The sequence below is a fragment of the Miniopterus natalensis genome, chromosome 3, assembly GCF_054644295.1.
Source record: "Miniopterus natalensis isolate mMinNat1 chromosome 3, mMinNat1.hap1, whole genome shotgun sequence".
Classification (NCBI taxonomy): domain Eukaryota; kingdom Metazoa; phylum Chordata; class Mammalia; order Chiroptera; family Miniopteridae; genus Miniopterus; species Miniopterus natalensis.
The window spans coordinates 68,449,226-68,468,009 of record NC_142083.1 but is presented as its reverse complement, the minus strand read 5'-3'; the positions used below and the strand labels follow the sequence as shown (position 1 = coordinate 68,468,009).

The 18,784-nt window shown below is 43.0% G+C and overlaps 1 protein-coding gene across 1 annotated transcript in view; it reads right to left on the bottom strand.

Moving 5' to 3' along the window:
- PRDM6 (PR/SET domain 6) overlaps positions 1-18,784 on the bottom strand; it is a 95,676-nt gene that overhangs the window by 22,255 nt on the left and 54,637 nt on the right. The window contains exons 3-4 of the mRNA XM_087815089.1: positions 9,318-9,445; positions 5,673-5,797 (exon numbers count right to left, since the gene is read on the bottom strand). Coding sequence (XP_087671215.1) covers positions 5,673-5,797; positions 9,318-9,445 — 253 coding nt within the window. The remainder of the gene's footprint in view (positions 1-5,672; positions 5,798-9,317; positions 9,446-18,784) is intronic.

Genomic DNA, 18,784 nt, shown 5'->3' with positions numbered 1-18,784 from the left:
GGAGAGGTCTGGATGGGAAATATGAACCTGGCAGTGCCTGTCTTAAGTCAGGTTCCCTGGGAAACAGACTCTGAAACGACATTTGGAGTTTTGTGTGCACCTTTATTGAGTGCACCTCTCAATCAACACCTGCTGAGTGTGGGAAGAGGATTCTGCTGAGAAAGATTAGTAGGTCTTGGCTGGGAAGGTCCTTCAGAGCTGACCTGCTTTGGGACAGGAGAAACAGTCCCGAATACCCCCTGCATTGGCCATCAGGAGACATGGGCTCCACAGGAAGGGAGGTCAAGTGGCTCTCAGGCTAAAGGTAATTCCTGGAGACGAACTCACCTGAGCGCTGTCACCCCTACACTACTGGGAATGGGGGGATGAGCACCTCTACCCTGTGCCAAGGGCAAGATCTGGGCAGCACACCACAGCTCCCAAGAGGTCAAACCTCCCATGACAGCGGTTCCGTGTGTCTGTCATTTCTCTGTGTGGAAGCACTTTCATCAGTGACCTGTTGGTGTCCTGTGCAGACACAGAGGCATCCCAATGGGGTGACTGCTCCTTTGCTTCTTCTAGGACCCTACAGGTTTCTCCATTTCTGGACTAGTTTTTGTATTAGTTTCCTGGCCCAGCGTTTCCATCCACGATAGGTGGAACAAAATCAAGCCCACACCACTCCACAGGGAGGGCTGCTTCAAAGATCGTGACATTCTATTTTCACCCAGTGGCGCGAGGACAGTTCCTCGGCCTGTTGGCTTGAGGTTAGCATTTTTCTAGCCCTTACTGAGGGAACAAAATGTAACTTCTGGTTCCTGGATTTACGTAAGGAGCCAATCCCAGCTTCCCACTATATACAGGGGCCTGGAACCCTGACTGCTCCCAGCTGCTCTGGTCCTGAGCTTCACCCCCACCCCCATGCCAAGCTCTGCTCACTGCTATGGCCAGCTCCCACGGCAGCTGCATGGCGCTCTGTGCTGTAGTTGTGGGCTTATGTGCCTTCTCCTAGACTGAGTCCTTGAGGACGGGGCCTACGTGCTTGTAGCCCATCACGATGCTTCCCATAGGCCCCTGCATGCAGATGTTCTTGCTGGATGCAGCTACACTGTAATCTCCTCAGTGTTCATGGAAATAAGGCTTAAATAGGGCTTCTTTACCCCGGGGGCTGAGTTTTTTCATTATTGGAGGAATAGTGAGGGTGAAGAGCACTACACAGAGGTGTCCCTTATTACTTTCTGCTCTTTAAAATCAAAAGAAAAAGGCAGGCCTCCCGGAGGCAGAGTTCACTCCCGTGCCAGCAACTCCCGCGTTGCCTTCAAGTTTCACATTCTGCTACCTCAGCTTCATGGGCCGAGGCAGCAAAAGCAGCAGGAAGACTTGTCTGACATTTATTCCCAGGTTTTTTTTTAATTTCCTCTGAAATGAATATGACTACACCGTGGTCTTTACACTCTGCGGGAGCTAATCCCCCCCTGGAAGCTTTGGGGAACCTCGCTCTGCTCTCGGATGCAACCTGTCGGCACAGGCGTTCTTCAGGCCCTCCTGAAAGGCCTGCAGTGGACCGAGTGGCTCTCTCTACGGAGCTCTATTACATTTAAAACGATGGCTTTTTAAAAGAAAATAACATAGGAATTGCTTCCAGAGCCCAGATGCCTGCGTGAAATGCTGCCTTAGCTTTGAGGCGAGGCAGCTTTCAATGGCTTGTCTGGGAGGGCGTGTGCCCACGGCTTCTTGGCCGCTGCCAGGGGGGCCGTTACCGGAGCCTGAACCCACTGCACAAGCTCAATAGGAAATGTGTACTTTCGATGTTGAAAGAACCATGGGAAGAAAATGATATTTTTATAAATGAATGTGTTTAGTAAGTATTATTCACTAAGTAAAATCATATTTTCCTTTAATGTCTTAGGCTGAGTATCAATTTCATTAACAAAGAAAAATCTGGCTGAAATATTTAATCCCCCAATATTTAATGGCAATAAGATTCTCAATATTTACCCAGTGAGCATTTATTAATTGTTTACTGTGAGGAGGCTCTGTGGAGGCATTCTGTCAAGTAAGTTTTTGATCTCAAGAAGCCTTTTTTTTGGTTATTTTAAATTGATTTTAGAGAGAGAGAGGAAGAAATAAAGAGAGAGAGAGGGAGATCAATATGTTGTTGTACTTATTTATGCATTCATTGGCTGATTCTTGTACGTGCCCTCCCAGGGATGGAATCCGCAACCTTGGCATATCAGGACGATGCTCTAACCATCTGAGCTACCTGGCCAGGGCAAGAAGTTTTTTTTTAAGGTACCTAATTTATTTTGTGGCTAGGTTAGTAGGATAAAAACTGTCTTAGAATTGTTGATCCACTTGAGATGATTTAAATAACTCAGGGCTGAGAAAGGCTGTCTGTTTTATCTGCCCACACCCTTTCACACATCTGTGCTTTTAAATCGCACAGAGTATTTTTCTCAGTACAGAATACGGAGTTCTCATTATAAGCATTCCCAGGCCTCTCACTGAGTCATATGGAATAAGAATGCATCTTCGAGTTAGAGTCAAAGTCATATTTCTATCTCCCCCACACTATCTGATGATGCTTCCTGCTGGTTTCTTGGGTGGCCGGTCACATGACAGGTATATGACTTTGAGACAGGAACTGAAATAAAATTCCTATAATACCTTTAGGGGGAAGGGGGATTGTCACTGTTGAGCATTTTAGTCAGTGACTTAATTCCTTTTAAACTTCCCTCCACCCTCAGTTAGAGCTCTGAACTTGACCCAAAAAAGCTGCTCAGTTTATCTACTGAATCCACAATACTTCGAGCTGCTGTGGCTTTGTGAATTTTCTTCAAAGGATTTCAGGTGCTAAATGATATAACATATGCCCTGGGAGAGTTTTTTCAATACTCTAATCAGCAACACTTCACACGAGTCGGACTCTAGGAGAAGGAAGGACTGAACAGCAAAGCATATGGTGTTTCCAGAAAGTAAATTTTTTTATGGCACTATGGCACTGAATCCAAAGACCAGGCGGGACATTCTTAGACACCCACTTTCAGGTGGCTGTAAACAGCACACAGGAATCCTCCAGCCCAACCCCTAAACCCCTCTCATCACGTCACAATGCCACAAAGCAGAAGCAGTGTTGTAGATGTGTGACTTCCACCCCACAGATCCATGTCAATGGTAAGAAATGCATTCCCTAAGTCGTCACTCCACGGCAGTTTCCCTTTCTGACTCATAACTCAGTAACGGCCATTCCATCCTTCCAGGTGTTCAGACCAAAGCCTTGGAGTTATCTCTCACTCCTTTCTCTCTTACTCAGCATCCAATGTGTCAGCAAGTGCTGTTGGCTTTACTTTCAAAATATATCTAGAATCAACCACTTCTTACCACCTCCACCGCGTCTACACTGGTCCACACTACCACCACCTCTCCCATGGATTCCTGCCCCACCCTCACCCCTTACTGTTTCCACTTGGTAGCCAGAGTCACCCTGTTACAACTTCAGTCAGCTCATACCACTCTTCTACTCAAAACTCTGCAATAGCCCCTTTTCACTCGGCCCACACAGAGTAAAACACTGGGTCCTGATAGTGGCCTCCTGAACCCCATGAGATCCACCCCCCAATATCTAAGTTAACTTCTCTCCATCTCTCTCATTCCCAAACACCTCTGCCAAATTCTGTGTTGCTCTTCCAATAAACCAGGAGCATTCCTATCTCGGGGTCTTTGCACATCTAGATAGCCTGCCTGGAATGCCCTTCTCCCAAATAACACATGGCTTGTTCTTTCACCTCCTTACATCTTACCCCAAAGGTCACATTTCCAGTAGGACCTACCCGGATCACTCTCTAAAACTGATTCCCAACTCCTGGCATGCCTTACCCCTTCTCTCTTTTGTTATCTCTACAACACTTATCACCACCTGACAAACTATTCACTTATGTGTTGATAATCTGTCTCCCTCAACAGGAATGTAAGCTCCATGAAGGCAGGAATTCTTGTCTGGTTTGTTCACTGCTCTATTTGCAGCACCCAGCAAAGACACAGCCTACCGTAGGTGTTCAATAAATATCTGGGCAATGAGTGAATGAGTGAACAAATGGCTGGTTGGACTATGTGCTATGTACTTTAGACTCTAGGCTTTGCTATGCTTATTCCCAGATAATCCTCAACACACACACCAGAACATCTTTAGAGTTTGTGGCAGGTATTAGTAAAGGATTTCTGGAATCCTCTAGAATAAAATTCCATACTTCAGAAGGTGAGGTTATTTCAAGGTTCTATGTACAGACGGGCCCATGTGAGCAGACCGGGGTGGGAGTGGGGGACTGATGCTGGTGCTTTTCTGCCCATGGACCTAAAGCCAGTGTTAGGGAAGCTCGCACGTGGAGCCGCTCTGGGAAGAGCGAGCATACTGGCCCCCATGTCCATATCTGCCTCTAACACCAGCTGCACACTCATGTCCAACACTGAGATTTTCTCCTGTGCAAACAGACACTCCCTCAAATAGGGGTATCACTGCAGGAAAGAAACTTTCCAGTGGAAACCTGGGAAGTCAGAGGAGTGTATTATATGTCCAAAGATTCGTGTTTTGATTTGAGATTGGTTTTGGGTTAAAGCAGAAAAGGAAAGTTGATAGTAATACGCCTTTTGAGGATTCTATTTTTCACAAAGAAAATAAAGGCAACATGCAAAAGAAACACCTGCTCATCAGTATTTTGTTCAGTAGTAATATGAACATTTTTTTTTTTTTTGGAGTTTGTGCAAAAGAGAAAGTTAAGTGGAGAAGAATAAAGTAACATAAAACTTTTCTTCAAAATCAAGTTTCTTAAATAGATCTGTTCTCTGGACTTCATTTTCTGTTGCATAATCCCAGATTATCAACTCACAGGTTAGTCAGTTTTGTGACCAGAAAAAATAGCATCATTGAAACCAGTGTTGCTCACTGAATCACATCAGAATTATCCAATTCTGTTCCAAATACTGGAGATCACCTTAAAATATTTTCCAAAGAATGGATAAAACAAAAATATAAAGTTTACATGAAAATTGCTGCAAGTCTGCATTTGCTTAGATGTTAGATTACTTTTTAGAGATAATGGCTGCCATGGCAAGAAAGGCAGAAAATGACATGGTTTAGTCAGGCTAAGAAATTTAGAGAGACACAAGTTCCTCAGTCCTATGTCTACGATTTTTGCTACCATTTCTCACTGCAGTGACTACTCGGGAGGAAGCACACCCATCGACTGGAGGGGGTTACTCCTGATGAAGGGCACTGTGCTCTCATCATTTCATTTTTGCGGGGAGAGTGGCTGGAGCAGGACTGCGCATCCCTTCAGAGCAGAAGTTGTACCTTTCGCTGCTTTTGTAACCCTGGAAGGTGGCAAGCACAGCACCGGACACACAGTAGGCTCTCAATAAATACCAGCTGCCTTAACACTGCTGCGGGTGATTATGTAAAACTGACAAACATTGTGATGTTGTAAACAGGCAAAGAAGTATTGGCCTGTACACACCAAGATGCCCCATGAGAAAGCAGCAGACATACAGGGTAAAGAAAATGATAGAACAGACTTGTGCACATTTGCATTATATATCAGAGTGAACCACGTGGCCGGAGTTTTAAACAACACTCTTAAATAGTCAGCTTTAAAATAGGGATTTTGAGATGTAAATTCAGAGCTAAAATAAATTCTTACAGTTTTCATCCTGGGCAATGCATTGTAAGGGGATCCCAAAGAAAGACGTATAGCTGTCATTGTACCACACCAGAAGCTCGGTGCCCCTGGGAATATCTATACAGGCTCGGTAGAATATATTCGACCTATTCAAAACAAAAGAAAACCCAGCTTAGTAATATGTAGGACTCGTGTGCCCCCAACCCCATTTTTTTATTGCCCCCAAAAAGTTCTGCCCATCTCCACCTAAACAGTTTCTGTTTGTAATAAAATAGGCACCCACCTTATTGTTCTCAGCAACCAATGAGAGCCTGTAACCCAGTATGAAAAAACAGCTCAGTTAATTTCCATAGTTCCCCTTCCTACAAAGTCTTGACTGAAGAGACAGATATTTAGCCCAGGAGATGGCAGAAAGGAAGAGTTCATTTAAAAAAAAAAATTCCATCTCACACTGATGAGAAAATTTTCTCTCTTGGCAAACTACAGACACTGGTGCCTCAACCTTGTATATAAATTAATACTATTGATTTCTTTTTTGAAGGAAAAGCATTACATGTATTCTTGCAGCTTGGCATTGGGAGTTCTCAAATTTGTAATAAAATTAAACAGCTCTGTGATATAAGGATAAAGAGAAACAAAAATCTCCCCCATTGCCTTCCTTCTAAAGTTAGATATAGGAGAAGAGAAAAACCCTCTTCTGTGAAATGGATGGCAATTCAATAAATACAAGAGGAGCACTTGACTCTGGCGGAAAGATTACACTCTGAAATGATAGAGTGACGGTACCAAGAAATAAACTTTTTTTTTTTTTTTAACAGCTTTGGTACTGTAAAGAAAAATCTACAGATAAAAAAAAAAAATGAGACCACAACTGGTTTTCTCAATGAAGAATTGCTGCAAATATTAGCCTCCAGTTCAAGATAAAAATGTTTAGGGTCGGTGGGCCTTAAATTTAGCCTTTCTGTGAGGAATTGGCTGTAGCAGGGCAATTTGTTCCTTGTACAACACTGCAGACAGAAGGCGAATCCTTCACCACATTTTTCATGGCAGTGAGATATGCACTTGTCAACATATTTTGTCACCACAAAGTGGCTCTTGGCAATAGGATCATAAAGATCAATAAAAAAGTGCAGATTCTCAATATTTTACTTGCAGCTGCAAAAATTTCATTTATCTTATTATTTTCCTTACTTGCTGCCATTCTGTCTCACGAGGGCACTGCTAGCTAAGCAGAATGTTTTTTCCCAACATTCTATGAATATCTGACAAAAACTCCAGCCAGTTAGTTGTCCGGACCTCACTACCCTTCCTCCCTCTGCATCCCCAAGCGCCGTGCATTTTATTAATTCTTTCCACTGCTACATAAAAAAAAATCAAAATTGGAGCCGAGCTATAAATCACTGGCATCTCCTAACTTGAGAAAAATTGAGTCTACTTTGTACTTCACCCTTGTAACATTTCATCTCTCGGTTTGGCTTCCCTTAATATAAACACAGCGCCCGGCAAATGAATGTGCTAAAACCAAATGACACACTTTGCCGCTGAAAGAGCAGAACTGTTTTCGAGCAATGGGTGGTCTTCTGAGGCACGGAGTAGGCCGAGAGGGGGGGAAAGTGTAAGCGTACACCGTTCCTTACAAGCAGGCAGAGCTTCCAAAACTCGCAGCAATCTCTGCATGTTGAAGCACATCAAAGGGATTTTTCCCTTTTCAGATAATATTTCCTTTGCTGACATGTATTTAGTATTGTGGTTGGATGACTCATAAAGATAGCTTCATGGCGTCCCAACACAGTTGAAGCAGAACACATGCCAACAAACATTATTGTCAGCCTCAAAATAAAAACAAAACGTTCAGCTCAGGGTCAATCAATCAAGGGCGCTTTGAAGAAAATTCCATTTAGATATTACAAATCATAACAGAACGAATCTAAACCAGCTGACTTTCTGTGAAGAGGACATTCATGTACAATAAAAATTAGGCTGGCTCTTCAGGGTCCAACTTTTCTATTTTCTTACTCTTGGACATGGTCACTAGTGATGGATGCCAGTGTTTTGTTTTTTTTTAATTGTGTTTTTGTAGCTCATTTTATAAAGATCTGAAGTAATCAAAAACAGATTGGCAGAGAGAACTCGAAGCTTAAGCTCCCTCATGAAAGGGGAGCTATAAAATCCACTTAATATTGACAGATAGGTAATGACTTACTCATGCCCACCTTCCTCTCAGGGGTTTTCTTGTTTGCCCAGGTTCAGACTTTGCCTCGAGAGCTCCCTGGGTGCTCATCACAGGACCAAACTATCTCTTGCTGAATGGACAAGCACAGCCTTTACTAATTCTCTAGCTGCAAGTTTCATAAAACCTTCGTGACAGAAATGCAGCTGCAATAAAGGTGAGTGAGGCCCGTCCACAGCAGTGTAACCGAACGCTGCCATGTGCTGTTTCATGCGACCGTTATTTCATGAAATTAGCTGCATAGGAAACCAAGGCAGTGAAAAGTCACATAATGCCCACATACATTCCTTTTGAGTTGGAGACCTTCCGAGAGCAAGCCAGATTTGTGCAGCCTTTAGCCTATAAGGGGAATAAAGCTCTTTTTTTTTTAAAGGCCTCATTTTTAAAAAACAAAAAAAAAAGGAAAGGAAAATAAATAGCCACAGGCATGACTCCAAGTTGCCGAGCTCAGGGCCGCCTGCTTTGATGTGTCAATGGTGCCTAATAAAGTTAAACAGTTGCTTCTGATTCTAAAGGGAGCATGGCTGTTTATAACTGAGGTCATATATTTATATGGCACATGTTTTCGAGGGATTTTTGAGAAAAGGCTTAGTGGTGGGGCTTTTTTCCTATGTGATCTGTTTCTGCCCTCTCGTCTCCACTCCAGCCTTCTTTAGCACTAAATGGTAAAGCTTGCCCAACAGGTGCACTGAGCAGATGTGGCTCAGCATCTGCTTCTCAGCGCCCCCCACCCCGAGGCCTCCCTATGAGGCTCTGAGAAATGGGGATGGCTCCACCTTGTCTTTGGGCTTTTCGCAAATATCTTGGATACCCAGGGCTTCCCTATGCTCTGGAACGACCTCATCTCCTGAAAACATATTCTGAATCATCCAACGACCAAAGCCCAATGTTTTGGCACCTTTCCAGGGATCAGGAGAGGTAACTCTGGCTCAGATACTGCTGCTGAGCATAATGATTTCGGAAAAGCAGCCTTGGTAAGGCTGAGAGTCCTTGGTTTCCCAGGCCTTTGAGCAAATGAAACTGTTCCTCCTGGGGGAAGGCCTGAAGGTGACTGAAAGCAATCGATCTGGGGCTGAATCTTTGCACTTCTGTTTGTGTGTGTGCACACCTCTGCTGGGGGACTCTGCCCATCAGTGGGTGTGCTGGGCTCATTCAGCCGATGTGGAAGTTCAGGCGAGGACAGGGAAATAGCTTTACCTTGTGCACTGAGTGAAAGAGGCCTTCTACTAGGATTTTTATTCCTGAATTCTCGTGCAATGACTATTGCAAGAACTAAGGAGATTTCAGAAACCTAGCAAAAAAATTTTCTGCCAGTCCTTGCAGAGTTCCTGCAAAAACTCCTGCAGAATTGTTTCAAAACTAGCAGCAAGCCTGCATTTGTATACGCAAGCCCGAGGGCTTCAGCTACGTAAGTGGTAAATCGAGATATACTTTACCTGTACTGAACTACTGTTAGATTCTGTTCTCCGCAGTGCCTTGCACATCGGATATACCTCATCCAGCTTGACTTACTAGGTTCCCCACCATCAATAAAGTGCTGTAGTGTCCCATCTTGGTCATATATCTAGAGAAGAGGTCAGAAGGTCAAGTAGTTAGAATGAATCATCAGCAATCATTTTCCCTGCTTCCCTTGGTGTCTTTATGTGTCGGCTGCAGAAATTTATTGTCCTTAGCTTTTCTAGTGCATATCGATGCTTGTGGAAACTGAACCAGAATAACAGGAAAATATTTTTTGGTGATGCAAGTCAATCACACTTTTCTTATCAGGCCAATCTTCCCTGTTTTAAACATATTTGTGGTATCTCAAGGATGTGAGTGACCATGTTTCCCAAAGAATATTTAACCTATTTTGACAGGCTACTCTTAAGTAATGAGCTGCTAGATAAACAAAGCAAGCTGAAGGGAGAGGCTACACTGACATGGCTGGAACATCCACATTAAAGGCCCCCAGTCTCCAACACATAACTGTTCGAAGGCATTCAGAGGCAGTACCGTCTGCTCAACAAGCTGGGTGACACCTAGCAGAAGGCAGCGGGAGAGTTATGGAGCTGTACAGAATTGGTCAAATAGGCTCTGATTGGGATGAAATAAATGGACTCTCACCTCGCAGAAGATGTAGGACTTCAGCTGTCCGGACCTGAAACTATTAGGAGAGGAGTCATCAAAAAACAGAGACCCTCGAAAAGGGAAAGAAAAAAAATACTGTTTTCTATGGATTCAAATGTCTTAATTAAGGTTGGTCTAATAACTATTGCCTTGGGTCATCTCCAACAGATTTTCTTTCAAGATTGCATTCAAGGATATGAAATCTGCTCCAAGCCAGGCAATAAGCATGGGACAAAAATTCATATGCAAAACAACTGGCCAGCTGGGCACAGGTGGAATCAGTGCCAACAGCAGAGGCAATCAGCTCCCACTCCCAGAAACCAGGTCAGGCCTGGGCACTTGGGAGGATGGGAGGTGGTCTCTAAAGGCATGGGAGATCAGGAGTCACATATGGACAGCAATTCTAGGTCATTCCCCATCCAAGGGGCATCCCGGAAGCAAGTGGTACAATTCTCAGGACCATTGTGAAATTGGACCTGTTCAAATAAAATCAACAGTGGGATCCAACAGAGCATCCCCAGAGCATCCTGAGAAATCAAGTCTCTTACCCTTGCAAATCAGCCTTTCCACTTCTTTCTAGTTACAGAGAGCCCCACTGGTTACATTTAGGTCCTAAAATTAGTATGGTCATCACATTAATTTAGCTCAGTATTTCTATTCTAGAGGGCAAAGGGCTTAGTGTGGACAGTCGTTTTTTTAATCACCAGTTTAAAACAGCTGGGGTTTTTTTGGCTTTTCTTGAACTCATTTGTCTCCATCCCAACCTTTCCACTAACCCCCACAAATAAAAGATAGATATCAACTAATAAAAACAATTGTTTGAGAATTTAGGAAGCACAGCATGCACCGTGATCACAGCTGATAATCATTGTAGCCTGAGAAGAAGTTCCTAGGTTACATTATATCTCACATTAATGGCTTCTTGAAGTTCCCAGTTTGGGGATGATGGCAGAGAATGGAAACACTTCGTGCGCTGTATACATCCATTGCATGTGCAATCCAATGACAGACTTGGTATTTAGGTTACATGACACTGTAGTTATTTTATTGTTGTTCTGTTTCTGTTTTAAGAAGCTGGTTCAAAGATTGAAGGTCTCAACCCCAAGCCTGCTGTTGACAGCCCATGCAGCACTGAACAAGCCTATCAGTTCCTTAAACTCCACTGTTTATCTATAATGGAGCCAAAAATGTTGATGGCCCAGCCCTCTGCCCTGTCCTTTCCCCAGAAACAAACAAACCTTCCATGAGGACTGCTGGTGAAAATAATTATGAAACATTCTGAGAAGTACAATTCTCCTTTGTGCTTCTAGTCAATGTCCCCAGCAGCAAGGAAAACTCTCTAACATTTATACATAGTGGGTGCTACCTTCAGTGTTAGCTCATCTGAACCGCAGACAGTAGCCAGTCAGTCTTGCAAATAAGTACAGTATAAAAATGTTTCCTCCTACACTCTTGTTTCAGCAATAATTTCCTTAAACTAAGTATATTGTGACTACAGGAATCCTACATTTTTCACCTGCCTAATGAAACTGCTACTTGCCTGGAAGAAAAGTAGGTGGCCACTTGTCAGGCGTTTTCCAAATATCGCACAAGGTAGAACACAGCATGAGGCTGAGCCTCCCTGGCTTCAGCTAATACTGATATCAAGCTGTTTCACAGGAAGCTGTGATGAAAATCTCATGCACCTAATTAGAGCCCATAACCATGCACCCAATCCGAGATGAGGAAACTCATTCGACCGTGACCGATCGATCTTCTTTCCCTCAGACCCCAGAGCCAAGCTATCACCAAATCCAGTTGAACTTGCCTCCTAAACTTTTCACATGCATCCATCTCTCCTCCAGTTAGCTTCCCAGCCCAAATCAGCTTCCTTTCTCACAAGTATTGCAACAGTCTCCTAACTGATCTTCCTACAGCTCCTCCAGGCCTCCTCCAACATATTCTCCAAATGTAGCCAGAGTGATCTTTCAAAACACAAATCTGATTGCGTCCATTTCATCCAACTCTCCCCCAAATAAAAAGCTTCATAAATGTCATAAAATGTCAAGTCATAACAACATACGTTGACAGCATGTGTGGAGCATCATGCTCAGATGGCCAGCACCTCCTATCAGTTACTCAGGGAGGCCAAACATGTGTGCCTCTGCATTTGGCTCAAGATAATCCCGGACCTTTTCTGTTAAGGGTTAACATTTAAACTCAGTGTTCTTTTTCTTTCTTTTTAAAAAATATACCTTTATTGATTTCAGAGAGAGGAAGGGAGAGGCAGAAAGAGAAACATCAGTGATGAGAGTCATTGATCGGCTGCCTCCTGCACGCCCCCTGCTGGAGATCGAGCCCGCAACCCGGGCATGTGCCCTGACCGGGAATCGAACCTCGATCTCCTGGATCCTAGGTCAATGCTCAACCACTGAGCCACACCAGCTGTTCTAAACTCGGTGTTTCTTAAAAGAGAAACAACAGACCAGAAAGCACGGATGCCTGTTTCTGTTCGTTCCTCTAGTTAAAGGAGAATAAAATTGGGAAAACACCCAAATGTGAGTGCTAAATAGGAATTAAGGAGGACTTCTCAAAAAATACTCCAGGTACGAATTTGGGCCCTATCATTACTCTCCAGCACAAGCTCAACTTTGTTTCCATTTAAGAGCTCAGTTAAAAAAATAAGTAAGGGGGTAAAGTTCTGCATGTAGCTAAACTATACAAGGACACTGTGCCTGTATCCATCGACTGTATCAGGAAGGGGCTGATGTTCTACCTACCAGGTGGGAAGGAACTACATGTGGGAATGTTCCAACAGGTTTCAGGCTAGGGTAGCAGCAAGAATTTCAAGTTCTGGAAGTTGTTCTTGGAGGTTGCATCAACATCTACATTCATGTGACACTAAAGGGAACTTTTAAGTTAGATACCTAATAGGTCTAAAAAAAAAAATGAAGGAATTTAAGGAGACAAAGTAAGACCAAGACCAAGAGTTATTTTGTTTTCATTACCTTTCTAAAGACTTAAAATAAGCAGAAAAATATTGAAAGTCATGCACAAAGTGTTTAGACAGTCCCCTCACGACCTAAGAATATGTTGAAAAGGTGAGACATTTCATTAATTCAAACACTAGTGAGAATGAAGGCAAGAGAGAGTTAAATTTAGATTAGGGAAAGATTTGTTCTGAAAGAACATTTGAATGTTTCAAAACACAGGTTTTCTGAAAACTGTGGGTTTTATCCTGAATGAACACAAACAACCAACCTTTTAAGGTGTGATCTCTGTTCTAAGGAAGCTGAACAATGGATCCTCTGGAGGTAAGGGAAATGCATGTAAAGAAACACGCAGGTCCCTCGGTGGGAAAGGGGTTAAATTCTGCAGTGGAAACCCCTCAAAACTGTAGAAAGTATACTTGGCATATTTGTTTTATTTATTATTATTATTATATTTAAAAAAAATATATCTTTATTGATCTCAGAGAGAGGAAGGGAGAAAAAGAGAGACAAAAACATCAATGATGAGAGTCATTGATTGGCTGCCTCCTGCACACCCCCGACTGGGGATCGAGCTTGCAACCTGGGCACGTGCCCTGATGGAATCAAACCTCGATCTCCTGGATCATATGTAGATGTTCAACTGCTGAGCCACGGCAGCTGGGCTGGCATATTTGTTTTAGAAAGCTAGTTCCAGCATTGCAAAAAGAGAGTAGAAAGTGGCACAGTCACACTGGAGAACATTTTGATGATACTGAAATAAAGTTGGCCATGCATATCCTATGACTCAACAATTTCCCATCAAGGAAGCTACTCCAATGAAACTCCGATATATGTGCCTGAGGAGACAAGTAAAAGGGCATCTCTGTAGCATTGTTCATAGTAGTAAATAATGAGAATCGTCAGAAGAATTATTTATTCAACAAAATAGTATAAAGCACCTAAAATGGCTGAACTAGATCTGTTTGTATTAAGATCCAGTTCATATAGAGAAATATCAAAAATATATATTGACTGAGAAAATCAGGTTGCAGATTGTTGCGTATGGTACCACTTGTTAACTTTTCAAAATATACAAAATAACACTCTTAACATTCTATCTTATAATACTGCAGATTGTCCTTCTATCATATTTTGTAAAATTCTGAAAAGGCACACTGGAAGGATTCCTGACAACTTCCTCACATTACAGACTTGGGGAAGAAGAGAATGGAGGAAAAACAAAGGGAATTAACACTTTATCTGAAATGCTTCATTTTTCCTAAAAAAAAAAAAAAAAAATTCTGAAGCAAATACGGAAAAGTGTTAACACTTACTTTTTTGGTGGCCTGTACATTGGCATTTATATATTATATTTTGTGCTTTTCTAATTTTCCCCAAAAAAAATATCTCAAAGAGAGAAAAGTAAATAAAAAGAAAACCCAGCCACTTCTTCCTTCGTAGTTTAGTTTTTGCATGCGTTGTTAAAATAAACTGACTACTTTACCCAAGATTAAAAACTATACCTGTTTTCCTCCTGGGAAAAATGGTTGTAATATGTGTCACTATATCATCAACCACTGATTTCTTTTGTGATTGTTCCTGTTGCCATTTTAAAACCACTGTTTTTGGTCTGTACTTTCTCTTTTATCTAGTATCAATGGGAGCAGACGCATAAGTAAGGGGAAGGGCTAATTTTTACCTTTTTAAGGGAATTTTTACAGTTTTCAATCCAATAATATTTATTGGGATGCAACATGTATGGCTGAAATAATGATCACAAATTCTTCATTACAAACCATGTGTGGAATTAACTGAAAACCACGACGCAGGAGGTGTGTTTTATTGCAATCCAGGATATGAGGAAGCACCACTCTCTCCCATGACCTTATTTTCCTAGAACAAGAACCTACTCTGAGAACAGCATGAGTAAAAAATGCACCAACGTTGTACCTTATAAACCCTGGTCATGAGTGGCTCATCCATGGCTTTGTCATTTATGTATACTGCCAACATACCTTAACAATAAGAATCATAGAACCAATGTGACTCAGAGACTGACTTGGGTCCAGTTTAACATAATAGCAAGAAAAACATCTTCTGAATGATAAAAATTTGTGTATATTGGTGGCTCTCAGCAATCTGTTTCTCTAAAGTCAGATTTGCAGACTACTGGCTCTCAGGCTGAACTCAGGCCACTGACCAACACTGATTTTCCTCCACAGTGTTTTGAAAATTTTACCTATTTTCTTATTTTTCTTGGGAAAAAAAATCAAAATATGGGCACCCATTCTCTGGCAATCATCCACCGAAGCTGAGAAAAAGAAGATGGCCCCCTTTAGATCAACCATGTACTTTCTCGTTTTCCATAGTCCCTACCACTCCCTATTGTCTTACATGCTTCCTCAGTAATTTACTTACCTGCTTGTCCTCTTTCAGCATCTAAGTGTGTAATCCCAGCTGTAAAGAAATCATTGCTGCCCCTGAAAATGAGTCTGGTACAGCTGGGGCCACTTTCAAGAGAAGCCCTTTGAACCGATAGCCTGGAAACACTGCAAACATTCATCACTCCTATGTTGCCCAGAGCCATCCTCTGCCTGAGAGCTGGCTTTCTGGGCTGTAGTTTTCCAGGGAGCGGGAGAGCAGAGAAAAGTATGCATTTCTTTCATTTTTACCAGCAGAGCTTTCAGCGATCTTTTAAAGCAAGGGATCATTTTTAATTCAAAGAAGTCTTAAATGTAATTCCACTATAAAAACAGATACAAAGTTGCCCTGGCCCACTATAAAAACAGATAAAAAGAAAGTTTCCCGGTCCACTATAAAAATGGATAAAAAGAAAGTCCATCAGGAACACCCCCCCAGCTCCATGAACCACACCCTTGCTCTCTGAGGCGGTTCCTGCGACCTCACCAAGGGCCCGCAGTGAACTGAGGGACCCTGTTTGAAAACCACAGGCAGCCAGCACACTTCCTCCAGTAGGTAGACCTCCATGAAGAGGTCGGTCACCAATTCCTCTGCTAGAACACTGAGTACCTTGGCCAAATTTAGAGCGTAGGAAAATCAGATTTGGAAGGGACCTCAGAGACCATCTGTTCCAACCTGATCAGTTTACACATAAGGAAATGGGGTCTCCAAAAGTTGGCGACTTAGACAAAGTAAGACTACTACTAGTCAGTGGCAGAATGAAGCCTCCAGGCATCCTCACACTCCCTCTGCTTCCCACTGGAAACGTGCTGAGGCCTCCCTCATCTCATGTAATCCTGCAAGTACACAGAAGAGAGTCAATGATCTTAACAAAAGGAACTTGAATTATAACTAAAACACTAACCTGCTCCTCCCAGAACCTGGGTCCCTGAATTTTGGCATGGGGGGAAAAAAAAAAAAAAAAGAGCCAAAGGTTTTATATGAAAAGGATTAGCAGTTTTCAGGGACCGGGAGACGTCTCGTCTCGGGCTCCCTCTCCGACGTTTCCACATTTGGCATGCCCCTGTGCGGAGGCCCCAGACACCAGCGCTGAGTCTTGTGCTAAAATGCCAGCCTCCTTCAGCTTTGCTGAGCAGCTGACACAAGAGAGCATATTTTATGCCCAAACATCTAACATAGGGCCCAGCATGTAAGAGGAACTCAAAACATGCTGAAGTGAACTGGACTAAATTTCACAATAATCCTTTAGCTTCTTAGAGATCTCAGATCTTATCCTAAGCCTGAGAAATCACCACTAAATGCAATGAAAATGTCATTCTAAGCACTAACAACTAGGGCTTTTTTTAGGAGAATATGGCAACCTCCTTGAACCTAACTACTTTCAATTCTTTGAAATGCAAGGGTGAATTTCATAGGAGGATTAGAACCTATTAAACAACTGCCACAGAAACGGGCTGAGGAGATACGGGACTTGGGGAGTTTCCCGGGTTAGGCCTGAGAGCCCAGCACTGCTCTGGGTCCTCGCCCCACACACGGGGGTCCAGGGATGCGCGGCGACCAAGACGGCCTCTCAGATGCCTCCACCTGTCCTCCACCCTGTGCCTTTGCAGGGTCGGCCTTTCGGTGAAATTCAGAAAATCAGGGTTTCAGAATCAAGCGTATTTGTAATCTGAGAAAATCAACTGAAAAATATACTCTTTACCAAGATGGATAAAAATGTTTCCCTGTGAGCCTCCGTGTCGGGAGGTGGGGGTGCGATACGTTGTGACCTGTGGAAGGCTGCGGGTCACACTGCTCTCACGGCGAAAAGCTAAAACCAGAACAGCGCTGTTGCTAAATAAGAAATTTTACTTTTGCCCTGGCCGGTGTGGTTAGAGCGCTGGCCAGCCCACTGAAGGGCCATGGGTTCGAGTCCCTGTCAAGGGCATGTACCTGGGTTGCAGGTTCAATCCCAGCCCAGGTCAGGGCACGTGTGGGAGGCAACCAGTCACTGTGTCTCTCTCACATAGATGTTTCTCAATCTCTCTCCCCCCCCTTCCACTCTCTCTAAAAATAAATGGGGGGAAAAAACGATTTTACTTTTAATAGTATGGTTGTTAGTAGAGACTTTTCTTAAGTATTAGCCGTGAAAACACATGATGGAAGTGAACAGAGAGGAGAGAGCGCAGAGGTTAAGAGCACCTATGTGAGTGTTGGCTCCAATACCGGTGAGCTAGAACTGTGGTTCCAGCTCAGGGGGCCGTGTGACTTTGGGCAGTTACTAACTTCTTGAGGAAGGTAGACCATCTTTAAAAACAATGGTGCTAATGGCGGTCCCTATGTCAAAGGACTGATAGGAAAATCAAATGAGCTTTTATATGTAAAGCTCTCAAATGGGCTCTGGGAACACAGTAAGAGTCCAAAGAGCATTAGCTGTCCTTCAGGCCAGCACTATAATTATATGGGAAATGTCAGCCCAGGCACAATCTACTAACCTGCTTGGGGTCACTGACCGCAAGATAATATGGGCAGTGTATGCAAACTCATTGTTGCTAAAGTTATCAAACTGTAAGCTCAATGAGGGCAGAAATGCATTTCAAATATTTTTAAAATCTACTAGTAGCTACCTTACACAAGGCTTTGTACATACTAGGAAATCAACTTCTGTTGAGTGGGGGAGAGGGAGGGAGAGGGAGAGGAGAAAAAATTGGGGATACATAAGGGAGGTGTAAGAGTAAACCAGTCATTCTAACTTATGTTTTTAATTCCCAGATGAGTCCATCAAAAAATAAGAAAAAACATGCCTGGCTGGTGTGGCTCAGTGGTTGAGCATAAACCTATGATCCAGGAGATTGCAGTTCATTTCCCAGTCAGGGCACATGCTGGGGTTGCGGGTTTAATCCCCAGCAGGGGGCGTGCAGGAGGCAGCCGATCAATGACTCTCTCTTATCATTGATGTTTCCATCTCTCTTTCCCTCTCCCTTCCTGTCTCTGAAATCAATAAAAAAATATTTTCTTTTAAGTTAAAAAAATAAGACAAAACATTTAAAATGCTGGATGAATGTGAATACTATCTAGAAAATAATAAAGAAGCATTTCTTTGGTCCTACAGTCTCCATTTCCTAAATTTAATCAATCTTCAGTTTAATATAGTATTATAAAAATGTCTTCCAAAAGACATAGGAGCATATCTATAACTAGCAGGTAGTTATTACAAGTGTTTTAATTAATTGTGGCTTAAGGACCCCAGTAGACCTCACTGAATGTCACCTATCATGCAGAATTGCTTGACCTCTGAGGCCACTGACATTTCTGGCCAGAGGAGGTTCAGCATACAGTGCCTCACTCCTACATGAACAAGGGACATGGTCAAGGTAGGAGAGCTGTCTGTGTAATCCAGTGCACCTGGACGGAGAGCAGGGGACATCTGCGCATGGCAGATCTGT